Raw genomic sequence first — 21,135 nt, forward strand, 5'->3', positions numbered from 1 at the left:
TTCATGGTGTTGATAATATGTGATGTTCAATGACTAACCAAAAGCCAATATTCCATTTGGAGAGAAATCGAGGAGGGGACAAGAAGTGAAGTAGTCTCAAGGTGGACTTGAACAACCTCACCATGCTACGCAGTCAGTTAACCCCTGCTTGTCCGAGTTTACTAGCCCTGTGTGAGGGGCACAGGTTACCCCACCCACCTGTGTGCACAGTGTCCTGTCCAGGTTCTGTGTATTCTGTGTAGGCGGGCTCAGAGCACTCCAGGGTGACGGAGGCCATGGGGGCCGGTTCGGCCAGCCTCAACGGTGCAGGTGGAGGTTCATCTGGGACAGCTAGTACAGGCTCCTTGTAAGCCTTCTCCTCGCTGGCCTCGTAGCCTGGAATAGATGGCAGGGAGGCAGGCTTGAGTACTTCTATTCTGAAGTAGATTTCTGCATCTTGGGATGCGAAGAGGCCAGAACTGAGTATTGGGCATGACTTTTTGATTTGTTTAAATACAGTTTCCTTCTCTGAAATACACTAGTAAAGGTAAACGTGAAATGGCCTCCAAAGGAGTAACCACGCTGTGGTGGACCAAGGGGACGGGGCCAAGCCACCGTTGCTGACAGGAGGCGCAGTCTCCCATCCCGGGGTCGCTCAGCTGCTGATCCCCAAAAAAGGAAGTCATAATTGTAATTGTTATATAATAATTGTGTGTGTGTGTGTGTGTGTGTGTGTGTGTGTGTGTGTGTGTGTCCCCACAGTAGAGATCGGCGTGCAGGCGAGTCAGCCTGACAGGCAAACAATCGGACACGGACAGCGGGAGATGACGGAAGCGGGGATCCACGGATGCACCTGGACTATTTGTATATATTGGCCTGCAAGCCCTGAGTTCAGTTTTCGGCCCACGAGCTACATTTATCGCCGGGGCAGCCGATGAGCTACGCTGTCGTCCGGTGGGCTGTGATGGAACGGGTCGGGAGGACACCTGAGGGCCACCACCTGCGCCTCCAGTCACTTCCATATGACACCCCGGGCCGGCCGTTCCTGCCCGCCCAGCAACTTTTGGACGCGGCCCAGCGGTGGCTCAGACCGGAGGAGCGCTCGCCGCAGCAGAACCTCGAGGCGGTGGCCACCGAACAGTTTGTGAACAATCCCTCAGCCTGGGCCGCGATGCGCTGCGCAAGACCCGACCACGACTTCCACCGCCCAATTATGGAGGTGGGCCAGGTTATTCGTGTCGCAGGTCCGCCGGATGCCTCTCCCGATCGAGGAGGGGCCTATCGTGTGCCAGTAAGGTTACAAGGGGGTAGACATCAGGCTTTGTGGGACTTGGGCTGCTCACAGACGATGGCTCAGCAACACCTGGTTCGACCTGGGGCTTTGGTAGAGGCATCTTGGGTGGATATTTGTTGTGTGCATGGGGATATTCACACTTATCCCATAGTGCGGAAATTCTACAAGGGAACTACAAGGGAAAAAAGCATATGGTAAAGGCTGCGGTTAGTTCCTGCCTGTCGCACCCCCTGATTTTGGGTACAAATTGGCCGGGTTTATGAAAGAAATGATATGAAAGAAACGGGGGGGCACCTCACGGTCTGTAGGCATATGTGAGTGTTGCGCGGTGCACGACGATGCGGCGGCCGTATCGGCGGAGGTCACCAGCGCGGAGGAGGGGGAGCCCCAGGTGGGAACTTCCCCAGAACCCTGAGTCCATCCCATGGAGGACTTTCCTCTGAAACAATCGCGGGACGACGCGCTTCGCGGGGCCTTTGAGCAGGGTAAATAAACGGTTGGCGTGTTAGTGTGTCCAGAGGCTGCGCTCACTCACCCGTATTTTGCGATGATTAGGGATAGAATATATCGAGTGAACCGTGACCCTCAGTCAGGAGAAGAGGTTACACAGTTGTTAGTCCCTAAAAGCCGTCGGGATTTAGTCTTCCAGGCGCCTCATTATAACCCGTTGGCCGGTCACCCAGGACATGGAAAAACACTTGCGCCAATAATGGCCCATTTCTACTGGTCGGGCATCTGGGCAGATGTGCGGCGGCACTGTGCTTCCTGTCCCGAGTGTCAGCAGATGAATCCACCAGCTATTCCCAGAGCGCCGTTGAGCCCCCTCCCCTTAGTCGAGACTCCATTCGAGAGAATCGCTTTGGATCTCATCGGGCCATTGGACCGTAGTGCTTTGGGCTATCAATTTGTGTTAGTCCAAGTGGACTACGGGACTCGATACCCAGAAGCAGTGCCGTTGCGCAGTATTACGGCCAAATATGTGGCGCAGGCTCTGTTTCAGGTCATCTCTCTGGTCGGGATTCCGAAGGAAATCCTGACCGACCAGGGCACTTCGTTTATGTCACCCACACTGTGCGAACTGTATGGGTTATTAGCGTCCGCTCAATTCGGACTAGCATTTACCACCCGCAGACGGATGGCTTGGTCGAGCGCTTCAACAAAACGCTGAAAAACATGATGCTGAAGTCCGTCCACGATGACAGCCGAAATTGGGACACATGGCTGAACCCCCAATTGTTTTCAGTGTGGGAGGTTCCCCAGTCCTCCACGGGGTTTTCCCCCTTTGAGCTACTGTTTGGCAGGAGACTGCAGGGGGTGCTCGACCTGATTAAGGAAAACTGGCAGGAAGGTCCCAGAACCAGTAAAAACAAGGTCCAGTACGTCGTGGACATGAGAGCAAAGCTACACACCTTAGGGCAGGAATCACGGGAGAACTTGCTCCAGGCCCAGGAACGTCAGCACCATCTGTACGACAGGGGGCTCCGTCAAGACAATTCTCACTAGGAGACGAGGTGTTAGTACTACTCCCTACGTCCAGCTTGAAATTAATGGCAAATTGGCATGGGCCCTTCGTGGTTACACGACACGTGGGGGAGGTCGATTATGAGGTCAAACGCACAGACAGGGGGGGGTCTGCCCAAATTTACCACCTAAACCTCCTAAAACAATGGAGGAAAGGCGTGCCACTGGCCACAGCGACAATTGAGAGGGACGAGTTGGGGCCCGAGGTTCCGAAGCCGGCAGATCACACTGCGGCCCCGTTAAGTGCCCATCTCTCTACCGGACAGAGCGGCGCGGACGTCTGGGCGCGGACGTCGGGGCGCGGACAGGGCGGCGCTGCAGCCGCACTTTGCTGACATGTTCTAACCCCTGCCCGGCTGTACGCCCCTCAAACTCACCATGTGGAGACGACCCCGGGGGTGAAAGGGCGCTCTTGGCAGTATCAAAACAAACGGAAAATAGTGCAGGCGGAATTAGAGGCCATGCTGGACATGGGGATAATAGAGGAATCTACGAATGGTCCAGCCGCATCGTGCTAGGGGGTAAGCCTGATGGGTCAGAGCGGTTCTGCGTAGATTACCGGAAGGTGAACGCAGTGTCAAAGTTCGATGCCTACCCGATGCCCGCATCGATGAGCTTAGCTACGGCTTGGTTTTTTACAACGCTGGATTTAACCAAGGGCTACTGGCAGATTCCCTTGTCCCACCAGTCCAAGGAAAAATCAGCCTTCTCCACTCCGCAGGGCCTTTACCAATTCTGAGTGCTTCTGTTCGGGTTGTTTGGTACCCCCGCAAGCCCTCGGAGACTCATGGACAGGGTCCTGCGCCCGCATACAGCATTTGCCACTGCATATTTAGACAATGTCATTATTCATAGCGATACGTGGGAGCAGTATATGCAGCATGTGGATGCAGTGCTAGCATCCCTGAAGTGCGCGGGGCTCACCACAAACCCAAAGAAGGATGGCCGGAGGGAGTTACGGTATTTGGGGTACCACTTGGGGGGGACCTGCTCCGACCACAGGTAGATAAGACCGTCACAGTCGTGAACGCGCCAGACCTAAGACTAAGAAGGAGGTAAAGCATTTTTTGGGGCTGGCTGGACACGATAGGTTTGTGCTGGAATTTGTGGCACTGTCCAGAGCCGTGCCAACAGGCGTTAAATTCAAGGCAGCTCTCTGTGGGGAGCCTGTACTGCATACCCCTAACTTTGCTCTTCCTTTCTGTCTGCAGACGGACGCGTTGGACAAGAGGCTTGGAGCCGTTCTGTCCCAGGAGGTTGAGGGTGTGGACCAGCCGGTGCTGTACCTCAGCCGCAAGCTGGGAGAGCAGGAGACGAGGTACAGCACAGTAGAAAAGGAATGTTTAGCTATATAGTGGGCGGTCACCACCCTCCGTTATAACCTCCTGGGTAGGGCCCTAACCCTCTGTTCGGACCACGCCCCACTACAATGGCGCCACCGCATGAAAGACACCAACAGGCGGATAACCGGTGGTATCTGGCGGACTTCCTCTCCTGCTCTGGGGGGGCACTCAGTCTAATCAGCGGAGTCCCTCCGCTGATTAGACTGATCCCCAAAACAGGAAGCTTGTGTGTGTGTGTGTGTGTGTGTGTGTGTGTGTGTGTGTGTGTGTGTGTGTGTGTGTGTGTGTGTGTGTGTGTGTGTGTGTGTGTGTGTGTGTGTGTGTGTGTGTGTGTGTGTGTGTGTGTGTGTGTGTGTGTGTGTGTGTGTGTGTCCGTCCCCACAGTAGAGATCGGCGTGCAGGCGAGTCAGCAAAGGCAAATGATCAGACACAGACAGCGGGAGATCATGGACGAGGGGATCCATGGATCCACCTGGACTATTTCTATATATTGGCCTGCGAGGTTTGAGTTTCCTTTTCGGCCCACGAGCCACATTAGTTTTAAAATTACGTTAATAAACACGCCAATTAGCGCTGTTTCGCCTCTGCCTGCCTCCTCTTCCTCATTCCCTGGCCCTGGAGCCAGAACACACATTCACACACTTTATTAAGTCCCAAGGCTCCGGTCACAGGCCCTGTTTACACCTGGCATTAACATGCACCTCGGGTGATCCGATGACAAGTGGACAACTCTAAGTACATATGTTAACGCCTGGCTAGGGCTGCCACCTGAGAGTCGATGAGGCTAATCATCAGTCGGAGACCCGTCAGTCGAGAGATTATTCATGTCCACCAGTCCTTTTATTGATTTATTTATTTACGGAAGCAGGCCAGGCCCTTCCTATAGGAGGTAGGCAGCCGCCTAGAGCGGCATCCCGAGGCAGGGTGTGGATAGGGTGTGATTAGGGTGCATTTTGCGCACCTGTCACCCTCCCCGACGGTACTGACGATGCGCGCGCGCCAGCGATGGGGTGCCGGCGATCAGCGCGCCAGAACAGTGTGTTTTTATTTTACATCTCCTTATGGAACAAAACAAGTGTATACGGAACAGTATGGAACAAAACCGTGCCTAATGAGGACACTTTCTCTGTGACTCTCTCCTGGATCACCCCCTCTCAATGCGTTAGGCGCAGAAAATAATCTTAACAAGTCTATGAGTTGTGCCCCGTTCCTCCATGCCCCGCCCCCACACTGTTTTTACTTGTTTAATTTGGAGGAACGGGGTTCCGCCGCCGGGGCGCACGGAGAGCAGAGCCCCGGACGATTCACACATATAAATATATTTATGATTCCCCTTATTTATAATTCCCCATTGAAATGTGCATTTTGTAAGTGTGTATCCCTTTTATCCCGTTATTGAAATGGACACTGACTGGAAAAAATAAAATAATAAAAAAAACTACTGCTCTACGTGAAGAGTCAACTGACGAGTTTTTCGACGAATGATTTGACTCTTCTACTTTCAGGGGTAGCCCGAGATAAAACAGATAAAAGATAAAAAAAGTGCACAGGGATAACATTTCAAGGAGGAATTATAAATAAGGGGAACCATAAATATATTTCTGTGTGTCAATCGTCCACGTCCGGACACAGCTCTCCTTGCGCCGCGATCACGGAGAGCCAAGCCCCGTTCCTCCTAATAAAACAACCAAAAACAGTGTGAGGACGGGGCACAATTTGTAGGAATGGGTATAAGATTTTAACTCGACTACTACTCTAAAATATTACTTACTACTCATGGATCCGGTACTTAACGGTACTGTTATTTATTGTTCTTTTTTTTTTTTTTAAGATAAAAAAACTAAAACAAATTATGAGCAGAATTAACACTGCTTTATTTTCTGTGCAATAAGCATGGAGACGGGGGGGCGCTATCTGTGCTCGCCGTGCCCCCCACCCCCTGAAACATAAGTCGGCGCCAGAAAGCAAACAATAGACACTTAGTTTCTATTGTATGTTTTCTGAATGGATTTTATGTCATATTTACTGTAACGTTATGGGATTATTATGGCAGTCAGAAACAGCCCGTTTCTCTGTGCATGTGATGCAGTTTTGCTCAATGTTTTGAATGATGGCTCGTGTTTCCTCCGTTACATGAAAAAGACTGGTCGCACTTGTGGCAACGAGCATGGTCGGCATCGACTCTGGTGAAATTTAACCAGACTTTTGAGTGTTTCTCTCCGTCATTGTCCAAACTCAGAGCAGGGTGTCCTCGTGAGTGTGTGAGAGCAAGCCCCGCCCGGCCCCCCCCCGTCCGCCAATGGAGCGGTACCCAACACCACCATTCCTTTATGTTTTTAATTTTATATATATTTGTTTTCGTCCGTTTCCTAATTTAACTAAACAAAACAAACAAACAAAAAAAACCCGGAAAAAACCTGTCCCATGCCACATCACGCAAACTCCCCGTTGCTTTGGGGCTGGGTACATACTTTACTTGTAAATAATTCATCCTGCATTTCTTTAACGTGGAGACACTCAATTTCCCAACCAAACGTTAATATTGACAGCATTGGCACACGAACGAGTACGTACGATCCGATCATGAGCAGGCATGTGGAGACACATTCGAATGCCAGGTGTTAACAGACGTACTGAGACCTGTCCACTTGTGATCGGATCACCAAAGACGAATGTTAATGCCAGGTGTAAACAGGGCCATACATGTTCCACAAATGACCTGACATGCTCCGCATGTAAAAGAAAGTGACTATTGTGAGTCAGAGGCCGCGTAATCAATAATTTATTTTTCTCTGCTACACTCTTGTTTCTTCCACACCAGCTATACTTGGCTTGCCATGAACCACATTAACATGAGCAATTAGGCTCATTTGTGTTGGGGCGAGGGTGTCCATGGATGGAATATTCATAGTTCAGTCTGAATTTGGTATGAATGATTCAAGAGATGCCTTGGATTGTTGCAAAAGGCTGGAACGACTGGCAGGTTCACCAGGATTAAGAAGTGTGTGCTAAAAATCAAAAGGTCACTAGTATGGGGGAGGGCAGGGCTCCACAGTAATGGTTGCCCTTGGCAACCAGTCAATTGGCAACTATTTTGTGGTCTTTGGTTGCCCCCTTTGGCAACCACTTCTGAACATGAAAACTAGGGACAGCAAAAAGCAAAACACTCGAAGAATCCCCCCAAGATTATTATTATTATTATTTTTAATCAGGCAGAGAGAACGACGCCATCTGCAATCGATTAACTAGTGGACTTGTTCTCTGGTATTATGTAAGAAGATGCGGGCAGGGCTCTAGTCTCCAGTTGAAAGCGCTGCAAAGCAGAGCGATGCTGCGTTCAGTCTCGGAAAACTGTAATGCAAGTCGGAAGGGATGGAAAACCGGAAAACCGTTGTCTATCACCATGAGTACATTTCAGTCCTTTTTTCATCATACATGTGTTTGCATCCCTGCACAGTAACCTAAAACTAAACTAAAACTAGGTGTGAAAAAAGATTTTTGTTAAAAGCAGACGGAAAAAAACGAAAACTAACAAACAATGTGTACTTACAAAACAAACTAAAATAAAAGTAAACAGGAAATGCCTTTGGATTAAGTGTTTTTCTAGTCAATTTAGTCAAATTTGTCAACATATAGCTGTTAGAATACAATAACCATTTATTATCTTTGTAGACAGACAGCATTAATAATGAGCATGACTAATCTGGTGGAGAGCTACTTGTAAATGGAAAGATGCAAATTAGAATTTACCATTGTTAACAATGAGGGGACAAACAGGACTGGTGAGATATTGTTGATCATTGATTATAACGTGATCTGCAGACCAGGCCACCTTCTTCCATTGCTCCATGGTTCAGTTTTGACGCTCACATTCACCTTTTCACCCATTTGTGCTACAGGAGTTCTTCTGTGGGATCGAACCCTGTCACCAGTTGTCCTTCCTTGGACCAATTTTGGTAGGTACAAACCACTGCATACCAGGAACACCCCACAAGACCTGCCATTTTGGAGATGCTATCCAAAACCCAGTCGTCTAGCATCACAATGTGGTCCTTGTCAAAGTGGCTCAGATCCTTATGCTTGCCCTTTTTTCCTGCTTCCAACACATTAACTTCAAGAACTGACTGTTCATTTGCTGCCCAATATCCCACCCCTTGACAGGTGCCACTGTAATGAGATGAGTAATGATATTCACTTTACCTGTCAGTGGTTTAAATGTTATGGCTGATTGGTGTATATTTAAGGCAAATCTTAAGCCAACGTGAAAAAACTTTGCAAAAAATTGGCAGATATCGGTGTATTGGAAAAATTAATCTCCCCAATTTTTTATGGCTCTTCTTAAGGTGGATATGTACTGTATCACCATTTTTAGGCTCAAACTATGATAGTGGCATCAATAAACAAAAACAAAAAAATGAATTGTTAATCACAATTCTCTGTATGTCAATTAATCGTCAACTTGAGTTTAATCGTCATGACAGCCCTACTTCCAATTAAATGAATTTGTTCTGGGGTGAGAATTCACAGGATGCTAATTTTAGCAGCGGTTATCAGGCTCGCCTTGTTCCTGAAGCTGACCTACTAATCACGACATGAAGTGATCTGCCGCCACAGAAAAATTTCCAACTTTGGATCAAAATCATGGCCATTTCAGTCCTTGCACGCTCTCATTGCCTGCAGTCTTTTAGTCTGAGCTGCACACAGACTGCAGGCATAGCAGCTTTAATCCAATCCCTGCCCGACTATATTAAACATGTTTAATACTAGTGTTAGTGTGTGAGGCTCAGCAACATAATCTATAATTCCACACTGCTGAGAGCCAATGGGGTGAGGGCTCTCTGGCTGGTACCTCCTTATGGCACAATGTATGACGGCCTACAATGGAGGGCTAACTCCTGAATAGAATAATATGGGACATCATTCCGGGCCTTTGTAAAATCACAAGTGTGTGCATCTCTACAACAAAGCAAATACCACTTATGTCAAATAGCCATTAAATGGGAAATGAAGGCTTCAGTACCCTGATGTAAGGCCAGCATAAGACAGACTGTATCCTTTTTCATAAGGTTCCTTTTAAAGGGTGTCTGCAGGTATCAGAGAATTACATTAAATACTTTAAAACCTATTCAAGACATTTAAACTAAATTCAAGAGAGATCTTTGGACAAATTGCCTCTTAAGCATTAGGTTAAATTCTAGGATTAGGGTTTCACTACATTAGAAATGTTGCCTCTGATGCAGACGAACTTGACCAATTTTGACAAAGACAAACATATGGATAAGTAAAAATCAGGATAAATGTTAATGATGTAATGAAACCTCAAATTCTCCGCGCTATTAAATGATATTTAAGGGTTAATATTGGGGAAAACTGAATTGAAGATATTTTAAAACATTTTATGGACTTGCTGACAGCCTGGATTATCATGTGATAGTGGATGTTAAACTCTGTTATTCATTACCCTCCAGCTAGTTACAGAGTTTCAGCTGCCAGTCTGGCCTACCTTCTGGCCCAGGGTCTGCAGCGCTATCGCAGCCTTCCTTCCATGGCTGGAGGGCAGCAGGTGTGGTGTCCGCACTCCCACTCGGGTCCAAACTAAACATGTGGTTGGCCCATGCTTTCGCATTGGGGTTGAGGTCCGAAACCTTGGCGGATTCCTGGGGAGAGTAATGCAATGTCAATATGGACAGGAAATCCCCCCTGGGAAGCTTGTTAATGGTCTATGATTAAGCAGAGATCCAGAGAAACTTCAAATTAGTAGCGATGACACAACAACGTACACTGGTGCGTGGAATTTAATTTTGTTCTCTGTTTTATTAATATTTGACACCCAGAACACAATTACCTTGTTATTAACTGGGGCAGAGGATATGGCATAACTCAGAAATAAAATAAAAATGCCAGAAATCATATGTAATTTTACTTTGTCTAACCCATCGGCAACAGAAGTTTTGTTAATATGACCAGCCAATTTCGGCTACTCAGATCGCAAAACAACCAGGTTTCCTCACAACAGCAAAAAGACTTTCAATGTGGTTAATTGTAGTTGGAGGCTAACTTGACATTAGTTAATGGGTGTTTTTCTGCCTGAGAATTTTAACCCTGTGCTATGACATATGTATTTTTCATGGAGCGATACAATTTTAATATAAAAAAATGGGGCTTCGCTGCTAAAGCTAAGGTGCGGCCATTAAACCCCACAAGACTTGCAGTAAACATTTGAGCATCTCTTTACAAGACATTTCCTCTGTACATTTCTCTCTTCAGACTAGACCTCTAAACACACTTTTCTTCTCCATCACTTCCTCTCCATTTCATTCTGGCTTAATACCAACAAAGGGGAAAATTAAGGTGTAGGAGCACAAGGGGCCACAGGGGTGTCTTTTTGCCAGGTCACGTGATTCTGGGGAGGTAAACGGTTGGCACTGCAGTCTGTACGTTGTGGGTGACGCAGCCACATTGACAAACCAGCCAGTCACACACAGATCAGATACATCAAATAACACCAAGACAAATCTTGATGAACCTGTCTGATTTGAAAAATAGCATAAATAGCATGACAGTGTGAGGGCACGTGGTTTTCAGGAAAACAAATCTTGGCAGGATTTCCCAGAAGAAATGTCACCGCGCCCAAATATGCTCCCATACCTCGAGACCTCCATACTTAATCCAACAACCGGCTGGGTGGCAGCCCCAAGCAGGACGGATTTGATGCAGTGGCCACTTTGAAACAACCGTTTCAAAATAATAATAAAGCTGATGGTGGCTCTACTTCCCTCACTGTATACCCACAATTTTACATTTATCTGCCTCTAATTCATCATCATGCAAATGAGCTTCCCAAACAGTGTGTGCACTCTGTCCGACTTTGAAAGAGAGGTTGATTTTGAAATCACCACAGATTGAAGCGGCCGATCTCTCAAACGCGAATAATAAAATCAAGTACCAATTTAGTGAAGTACCCGTTGATATTATTTTATGACAAATTCTTGAATAATTGATTAGTTTAAGGAACCAAATTATGTGATGAGAGACCTGTCTGGGCCTCTCCATCCTCACAGCGCTTCCGGAGATAGAACTGGAAAGTGTAGATGGGTTGGGGAAAAAAAAAAAAAGAATACCAGTCACATTGTTATAAATCATTTATCAATTTATTTAAAATGTTAATTTCTGTATTAGACTGAATTGGTTGTGGAATATCTCTGTAATTAACACCAGACTGACACTGAAAAGCTGGTCGAAATTTCTCATTATGTATCATTTAAAAACAATTTTGAATCGAATCACGACTCTTTGTATTGAAATAAAATTGTGAGATCCTGACCAATTCACAGCTGCACTAACGAAGAGCGCCTCACTGCCGGATGAGCTCACAGGATCGAACCAACTGCTCTCCCAGTTCCACGCGTACTTACAGGTCACCAGTTAGTAACCCAGAGCTGCCGTGAGTGCCATGGTTTGGTTAAACTCCGGAGGCATCGCATGCCTCTCCGCAGGAGGCCATAGAAGACTCTACAAACACTCCCATTAACAATGTGCAAGAGTAACCTCCTAACAAGGGCTTAAGGTCGTGACCCCTGCCGGCCCCCGTCTCTCAGAGTGGCGGCCATTACTGTGGGGTCCCAGCGGAGGATAGCGCACATTCTGGGCTGATGAGCTACTCGGCTTGGCAACCGGTGGTTGTTGAGATGAATAATGGGGTCGGAGCCCCCCGAGCTCTCCAGGGACCTGACGTGGCAGATGCCGATTGGTTCCCATGCTGCCATTTCATTTCTTTCCTCTCTCTCCCTGTGTCTGCTCTGAGTCATCCTCCGATGAAGCTCTGAGCCCGTTGAGGTGTGTTAAGCAGCACACCTGAGCTCCACTGGCAGAGCCCCTAACAAAGTGTGGCTTCTGGGATTAAACGGGCGGATGAGATCAGCCCTGTTGCGAAATGATCCCTTCTAAAATTAAAAAAAATAAATAAAAAAGGACAAATGATGGTTGAAATTACTATTACTAGGGTATTCTATTCAGGTGTGCCATTTTGAGGCTGCGAGAGAGATAGTGAGAGAGCCGGTGTCTGAGACAGAGCTGCATTTTTTAACCAAATGTATTAAATTCAAAGATGGAACAAATAAATATTTTAGTCAATTTGAAGGCCCCTTTAATTCCCAGACAGGCTTCCAGCCTCTCCCAGAAGATAAACTAGGAGAGAATGTAACCATGTCAGACCGTGTTTGACCGTGGGAATACAAAATTCTCCAATATATCATCTTTTTACTTCATTGGTTTTTTTTACGCATTTTGGACAATATTGTTCTAATGACTTTCATGCCTGTAAAGCACTTTGCATTTGTCACATGTGGACAGCTCTAATGTGTGCCAAAGCACCCAAACCGCATCAAGGAAGTGTTGAGATCCTACCGCCCAGACCACATTCGGAGGTGGTTGGGCCACATTATTTTAGCTGTATAAAGGAGAATGTGCCCTCGGCCACATTGAAGGACTCCCTACTCAACTGACTGACGTCTTCTGCAGGACGCATGGGGCTTGATGAATAGTGTTTGTTTTATTCTGCGACAGGGAGGCACAGTGGACCGGAGATCGCGCTCTCTCTCCATTACACGAGGCGGAACGGGACAGTACCTTAGATGGGTTTAAAATGTAATGTAATGTTTAAAAACGAAAACAAATTGATTTAAAATAAAAACACAGGAAAACCGGCGCAGGAGCCGGCACGGCAGGCATAGCGCACCAGTGTGTGGAGGACAAAAATAAAAACTACACTCTAATTCTCTGAGTTAGGTTTACATTTTTCCTTTTCCATACAATTACGAAACTCAGGAAACAAATCAAATCTGATGTGCATATAGAGCGGATAAGTGAGATCCGATCAGAGGTGGTTACTCGAGACACACGTTGAGACGCTTTCTGATGCCAGGTGTAAACAGACGTACTTAGAAGTGTCCGCTTGTGATCGGATCACCCAAGACACATGTTGATGCCAGGTGTAAACAGGGCCTTGGTTAACGCTTATGGACGTTTTGAGGTTTTGGTCTGAGATACTCTAACAGAACATAAAATATGATTATGGAGATAAACGCGTCCGTGTCATCCAGACGTCGAGCCACCACTCCCTGCTCTGATACATCAGCCGCGAACTAATGTAACACATGTACTAACGTAACGTAACGCACCCTCCAACTCACTGCCATAGTAACTGCCTGCTGACGACAAAGACTGTTTACAACACACCGGAAAATTCTGGGTGCGCTTGACCTTTTCAGGAGGTTTTTTTTTTTTTTTGTAAGGCCCACCTTGCTTTCCTGGGGAAAAGAGGTAGAGATGTCGCCCTCTCTCCCGACCCCACACACCCAGAGAGAGAGAGAGAGAGAGAGAGAGAGAGAGAGAGAGAGAGAGAGAGAGAGAGAGAGAGAGAGAGAGAGAGAGAGAGAGAGAGAGAGAGAGAGAGAGAGAGAGAGAGAGAGAGAGAGAGAATTTTCGGAGGAGACAAGGGGAAGTGATTCATAGTGAGCTGCAGACTGGGGACGAATTATCACCCATGTCACCAGCGGACAGCCCGGGTAGCAGCGGTTTATTTGCCCTGTCTAGTCTGACAGGACCAGCGGCAGCAGAGAGAGAGAGCAGGGGAGGGGGGTGGAGAGAACAGAGGGAGAGTGAGACAGGCTGGGCGCGATCTTTCAATTCAATATTGATTCAATCAGATAGATGAGATGTCAATATATCAATTCTACATCTTGACATTTTCTACATAATGAGAATTGCTACCATTATGGAATACAAAAATATTTGTAAATTCCAAATGCAGTCTACTACACAAATGTATTATTTAAATAAATTTGTAACTGGGGTGGCATTTGATTCAAGATCTGATATCGCAATTTCCAAAACCATTCAGAAACCGTAATAATATAATTTAATTGTATCAGAGTATCAGTTCATTGTGTTTGATTCTCTATGATACAAATACCCCTTCCCCACTGGACCAAAAACCCACCAACACCCGCTAACATCTGGCTTTTGTCTTTAGTGGGAAAGGTTAAAATGGTGAATGGAGAAACTACTCCATTTAACAGCTCCAGCTCCGATCGGCAGTGATGAAAGTGTGACACCCGGGTAGAGTTGCTTATTTTTGCCCCTTTTCCGGCACGATGCATTGAAGTTCCGGTAAAAACTAAAAGTTTTTGGGGCAAAATTGAACAAACCCGAAATTAGGCCTTAAAGGCAACGCCGCATCCAAACTATCTTTTTGCAAAGTTTCCACACAAGCAGGCGCAGAGCTGTGCGCCAGACGAGGTCGGACAGACAGACCGGTGCTCACGCCCCCACTCAGCTCTGCCCACTGTGGACTGCGCTCCACAACGAGGTAACTGCTACATCATCTGTGCCACATTCCCTGTGCTTGTGCCTTGAGACTCCTCCAAGGGCATATTAAAGAATATTTAAAAACAATAAAACAAATCTAAAAACAAATAGTAAGAAAAACAATGTTCCAACCACCACACTGGAAACACGACAGCCGGACAAACTGCCCCTTTTCTGCCGTGTTGGTGACGTCGAACCCACCGGAAAAAAAGGCACACTCGTGTACTGGCAATGGGAAAGGAGTCAAGGATTTATTTTGACGAAAAACACTTGTTTCCCAATAAATAACACACACACACTCACACACTCACACACTCATTTAGTTTCGAACCAAAATAAGTGCAGAAAAATGAATGCTAATTTTGTCAGAGGGGAACGCCGGTAGTAAAAGGAAAATGACTACCTGCAGCTACAATCAGAGCCATCTTTTCTCCAAACAAATCGAATAAACTCTAGATGCATTTAATTTACTGTGTTTCCTGCTGCTGCTCTGGAACAGATCCCAAATCTCCCCTGAAAAAATCCCGCCCACGTTCTCACGGTCCCAGTGGCCAACGCCCGACAAGCCACAGGTTGGGAACCTCTGCACTCGAGGACATTCCGTCTGTGATGGTCGGGTTTATTTCCCACTTTCATTGCCATATGTGTGCCTCGCACACCGTTACCTGGAGTATTTATCTCTAACGTGCGGCCACTGTGCAACAAACTGGATAAAATTATACTGAACTTCATTGTAATTATTTTGTTATATTTGAATTCTCTTTGCACTTTGTTCCTGCAGCCCTAGTGCCAGGTGGGAGGGTGCAGTGTGCGTTGAGGGTGGAGCGTATCCCTCTGGAGCCGACCGCAGCTCCCAAACCCCGAACCAAACATCATGAAAGTCTGTTCAGAACCAGGCGAGCCGCAGTGAACTCCGAGGGGGGCCCCTGACCCCCCGGCATTTGTTTACCAGCGGATCTTGACCGCCCAAATATGGCGACCATGTCGGCCAATATTAGCCACAAAAATACAGGGAGGTTCACAAACCTGATTGTGATTTTGAAGTTGGAAATTGAATGCTCATATGGATTGGATTTTTGATTTTGAATTGGAATCGTGACACCTAATATTAAGTGTATAAAGTTCATGTAGGAATATATAAAATCAAATAATGGCCAAATAACAATATTGTGCGTGTTTCATGGTCATAACCAAAGTATTTATACACAAACATGAGAATGATTTATCAAGCTAATGGATCCATAACTTCAGAAAATTGTCTTATTCACATGAGTATCACAGCGCACACAGCTTCTGCAGAATACAATTTAGATACAAACACAGATCTTGGACCACAGTCCCACACTCCAGGTGTGTGTGTGTGTGTGTGTGTGTGTGTGTGTGTGTGTGTGTGTGTGTGTGTGTGTGTGTGTGTGTGTGTGTGTGTGTGGCTGTAGGGAGGCCTACAACCTGAAGCAAAGATTCCACAAGGGAGTTAAGCCCCGCCGACACGGCTGCCAATCTTGTTTCCGATCTTGTTCGTGTGGAAAAAGGCCGTTTCTATTTCCTAATTCTGGAACTCGCAGGAAAATTAGGTTTGTTCTGCTCCTGCTTTAGCCTCATGGCAGTGGGCGTGCATACACTTCGTACCCATTCTCATAAATCTACGCCCTTTCCTTTCGCACAGCGCCACAGTGAAACACGGGGAGGGAGGGCTCACTCGCTGTATTAATACTTTTCTCAGTGATCACGTATCAAGAACGGCCCTAAGTGACAATGTCAACACCATCACTACATACCTTGTGATCAGGACCATCCACTGTCTTTATATATATATATATATATATATATATATATATATATATATATATATATATATATATATATATATATATATATATATATATATATATATATATATAAATCTATTATTCTACTTGCCATTTAATTGAAAATAACTAGATTTTATATTCTCGAGCTGTTTATTACTACTTCACTTTTACTTATTTTATTGGCAAAATCCTGTCCAATACCAAGCTCTAGTTCCAATGGCTGGCCCACCCCCAATTTACGCCATATTTAGCCGTGCAAATTGGCACTGGACACTGAACACCAAAACCGGGGTAGAGTTGAAGCCAAAAACTAAATTTAACCCCCCAACCTGCACCTGTCGATTAATTTGAGGCCAGTGGGACATTCAACCAGACAAGTTTGCCTCACACGATGCAAACTTACCCTTCCCCTTGCACCACAGCAGCTTTCTACGTTCACAAAACATAACTTCCTCCACTGACAGTTTGAGTCTCTGACGGAGGGTAAAAACACTTCGCCGGCCATGGCCAAAAGACAGGAGCGTCTGGCTGATTGCTGGTTGCGTGTTTCCTGCCTGCCTGCTGCATATAGACTCTCAGACCGAGCTTAAGTGGCACATGTGCTGCCATCAATCACTAACGCTGCGGCGCTCACAACAGCCTCTGGTTATGGAGCGAGTAAGAATGGATCAATGACTCTGTGGGTGAAGCATCACCTGGGGACCAAGGTGACGTGTGCAGGATTCACACAGGCTCAAATTAGCAAATTCCTGTTCTATTACAGGAGTGTCTATCACCACACTGAATCCAGCATCACAATGCTTCGTATGCAATATTATACATGGCAGTTTTCCCATAAAATGACAATATTTGTTTATTGATTTGTTGTTCTCTTGTGAACTTACGCTCAGCATCAAAAAATGACAGTTTTCATGGCATTAAATCACATTTCAGGCACACAAAAGACTAATGCTTTGAGACCAATGCTTGAAGAGATATTTAGAATCAATGACGATCCAAAACTGTAATTGAGAACCATATTGAATTGTTTCTATCGTTACATTTTTCCTTATTTTCTTTTTTTATCATTACTATTGCCTTCTATTAATAAAAAAGCACTTTGAGTTGCATGGTTATTATTTCTGACCTTGAAAATTAGGTCTGAATGGTTTGGGAAAATAATCTAATTATGATTTCTTTATAACAATATCGTGATTATAACTTAGCATGCAATTTTTTATTTTTTTCTAACTTCCTTATCTTCTGTATTATTCATGAAACACAAGCAATAAATTATTTTGATAGTATAGTATGACCAACACAAAAATAGACAGACAACATATAAACTGCTCTTTCCTGTCAGCCACACGCACGTGTTATGATGAAATGAGATTAATTGATATGAATAACACATCTTTAACCATTGAAATGTAAAAAGGAAAAACCTTGAGTCAAAGTAGAATATTGACTCATTGATTTAACTTCAAGCCTTGTAATTGTTCGAACCTAAAAAAAAAAAAAAAAACACCATTCAAAAGATATGCAGTGTTTCAGCAGAAATGTATTGTTTATAAAAATTTTGTGCGCATAGGTCCACATAAACAAAGCACCACTCTGTGTGCTCAGGGACAGCTTTATGCTCATTAAAGAAATAATTAAAAAAAAAAGGTTAAAAAAAACAGACAGACGCATTATTCTGGAAGAGGCTCCGTCCGGACTCTACAGGTGTCCCGAGCTCTGCCAGCAGCACACTCCATGCACAGCGCACCGTGGCCCGGTGACGGGGCACCGGGTCTCACCGGGTTGGGAGGGGTTTAAAACAATCGCTATAGGCAGGGGACGGGGACGGGGACGGAGAAAGTGTACTCATCACGCAAGGTTACGTTTCATTAGGAGACGTACAATAAAATAAAAACACATTGTTCTGGCAGGCCGGTCGCGGGCACCCTATCGCTGGCATGCATCGTCTATACCGTCGGAGAGGGAGACAGCTGCGCAAAATGTGCCACGATCGCTCCCTCTCCCAGCCTCCCCCTATTCCCCGGGACGGCGCGCTAGGTGGCTGCCTATATCGCATATAGGAAGAGCCGGCCCTATTGCGTAACATTTATAAAAAATATATAAATAAATAAAAAAACTACTTTATTTTCAATGGCGAATTTGCGATTTGAAAATTGCGTTCTGTTCAATTATGATGTCTGTTTGAATTTGATTCATTGTTCAGCCCTATTGAAAATGCAACACACAACTAACAGAAGGATTTTTAAAACTTCCAACACTTGGTAAGAACCCTGCGTGTCAAATAAATTGTTCCCAAGCTACGATATCAAACAGCGCTTAAAGAAATCTAAATATGAAAACGACCAATGTACCAAGATTGGGAAAGTAGTAGAAACCGTGTGAATATACATGCAACTCCAAGCCCCCCACTGCCTTAAAAAAGGTGATTCAAGCTCTGATCTTTTGTCAATATTTAATTAACATATGTGCAAGGCTCAGAGTGACTCATCAAAAAGTGAGCCAAAACACCCTGAGCTCACACTCTGGGCCTTCATGTGTTTAACGACAACTTTAAGGCATGTTTCACAAAGGAAGGGCTGACACTTGTTAGGAAGACACCATTCAACACTTCCCTTCACGTGGCACAGCAAGTTATCCTGCTAATTCATATCACATATTTGACATAATGCGACTAACGGATGATGAATTGTGACTTGCACGCTGAGAATTACAAACCTGACAGTGCTCTATGGATCAATTACCTCGTCGCCCCGGCCAATAAGGGAACAGTGGAAAGAAACACTTGCAGCAGGTACATTGGTGACTTTGTTTTTTATTTTTATTATTTCAAAGTCGTCAAATGATTTCACAACAACTCATTCCAGTGTGAAAACATCCATACTCTACAATGTAGGACAATTAAATTATATTATGTTATGAAAGATCCACCGTTTCACTGCGAAACTAGCGGACAAAATAAACCTCCCAAGAGATGGGCACTTCCTGAGGAGAAGAGTAGACTTACTAAAGCAGCCATTGCCAATATTTGTTGTGCGGTTTTATGGCGAGCACATTTTTAGGATTTTTATAGGGCACAGGATTTTTTTTTTTACGATATCAATATATAACAATATCAGCTAGTACATGTTCAAAAAAAATCCCATGAGGGCTCATTACATTGAACTATATGGGAATTTAGGAGTATTACTGCAGTGGCTAATACAAATGATCCATCTTAAAAATCATCATGAAAATGTTCCACAAGTTCCTGTCGGCTGTATGACGTGTACGCGAGACTGTTCTGAGTGAACAGACTTGAAAGAAAAAGGCAGATACCCACTAATTTGCAGAATCGGGAGCAACGCTGAGCCTCCCGTTGTACACTCGCCGCCATCTTCCACTAAGCTTAGGGGAGGGACTGTGGGTGGGAGGGACTGTATGTGCAGCTATCAGAACACGCAATGTATTTGTCACTGACGGACAGCAGATATATCCGATGAGATCAAATGATCAGAACTATAGATTTCTCAGGTCCTGATATAAACTCAAAATGATCGAACATCAATCGCAATCCGACAAAACACAATATCCGTAACGGACTCGTTTGATCAAATCAATCGGCGCACAACCAATTACTATCATGAGGAATCTAAACGATTTTTGAAGACATTGGGAAATCGCCGATATCGGCAAATACCCAGGAGTGAGTACTCAGTAGTCTAGTTCTATTTCTACAACTTCATCATGTCCAAGAGCAGTATACAAAGTATACAAAAAGAAAGATTTTGATTTATTTTGTTTCCTTAGTTTCTTACTTCTGTATAAAATGTACGTAACGTAAAAATAACTCAAAGAATTGCAGCCGAGTTGTTTTGTTTATTCCTTCCCCAGACATCGGTGCACCCTGTGCGGCTGTTCCCGAATCCCGTGCTTGCGTTTTTAATTTTAGATCAATTTATTTTTGTTTTTTGTTCCGACATGTATGAAACAAAATATGATACGTTTGTTTTTTTTAAACAAAACTGAGTTTGAGTCTGACTGTCCCGCTCCAGTAAGAGCCTTCCCCACTGTCCTGTGCAGTGTCACGCACGTCTCCCCGTCGCTATGCGACTAAATTGAGTAAAAATTAGATGTTGGGTAAAATCTTCACTTGTAAATAATAAATCCTGTACTTCTCTAACAGTGAGATCCCATTTGCCGCACTGCATTAAGTTCTATGCACAACGAACGCCCACCTTCCCCGATAAAATGGTCAATAGGCCACTGATTGGAATTTTGCGATAGCTGTTCTTATTTCCCATGTTTCTTTTTATATGTTACGTTTTATTTGCATTATGTGGCATCTTTTATTGCATTTGTGTCTCAATGCTCAAATTCTGTGGACAATCGTCTCGTGGATTTTGTAGCTTAAGCTGGCTTTTGCCCACTTTGCATGCAATTGGTTTAATTTGTTTGTTTACCTTTTATCCCTTATTTATGTGAAGCACGTTGACCTACATTTCTTGAATGAAAAGGTGCTGTATAAATAATGAAACAGTAATAAAATAAATAAACATTTCAAGACCCGGCACGAACCTCAAATATAACCAGGATCGTGCCAACAGGCAGCAGTGGATCCAAAACCAAATATAAAAGAAGGCAAGTTGGTGGCGCAACTCCCCAAAGGAAACAGACTGTTTCATTCTGTTTTGTCACCGTTGCAGTCCAAGGAAGCCTTTGGTGCATGATGAGCATCGTCACTCCGCTGGGGCTTGAGGTCGCACCCAGTAACTACTCAGGGTTTAAATCTTAAGTTGTGCCGCACTGCTGCACCTTAACTCTCTGGCCTTTACGCTTCACC

The 21,135-nt window shown here is 45.1% G+C and overlaps 1 protein-coding gene across 1 annotated transcript in view; it reads right to left on the minus strand.

Annotated features, from left to right (window-relative positions):
* The window catches only part of larp4b (La ribonucleoprotein 4B), a gene marked incomplete at both ends in the record, with an annotated part of 42,709 nt that overhangs the window by 12,057 nt on the left and 9,517 nt on the right, over nucleotides 1–21,135 (minus strand). Inside the window, 2 exons of the mRNA XM_080010517.1 lie at nucleotides 199–375; nucleotides 9,641–9,794. Coding sequence (XP_079866643.1) covers nucleotides 199–375; nucleotides 9,641–9,794 — 331 coding nt within the window. The remainder of the gene's footprint in view (nucleotides 1–198; nucleotides 376–9,640; nucleotides 9,795–21,135) is intronic.

The sequence above is a fragment of the Zeus faber genome (genome assembly GCF_960531495.2).
Source record: "Zeus faber genome assembly, chromosome: 12".
NCBI lineage: Eukaryota > Metazoa > Chordata > Actinopteri > Zeiformes > Zeidae > Zeus > Zeus faber.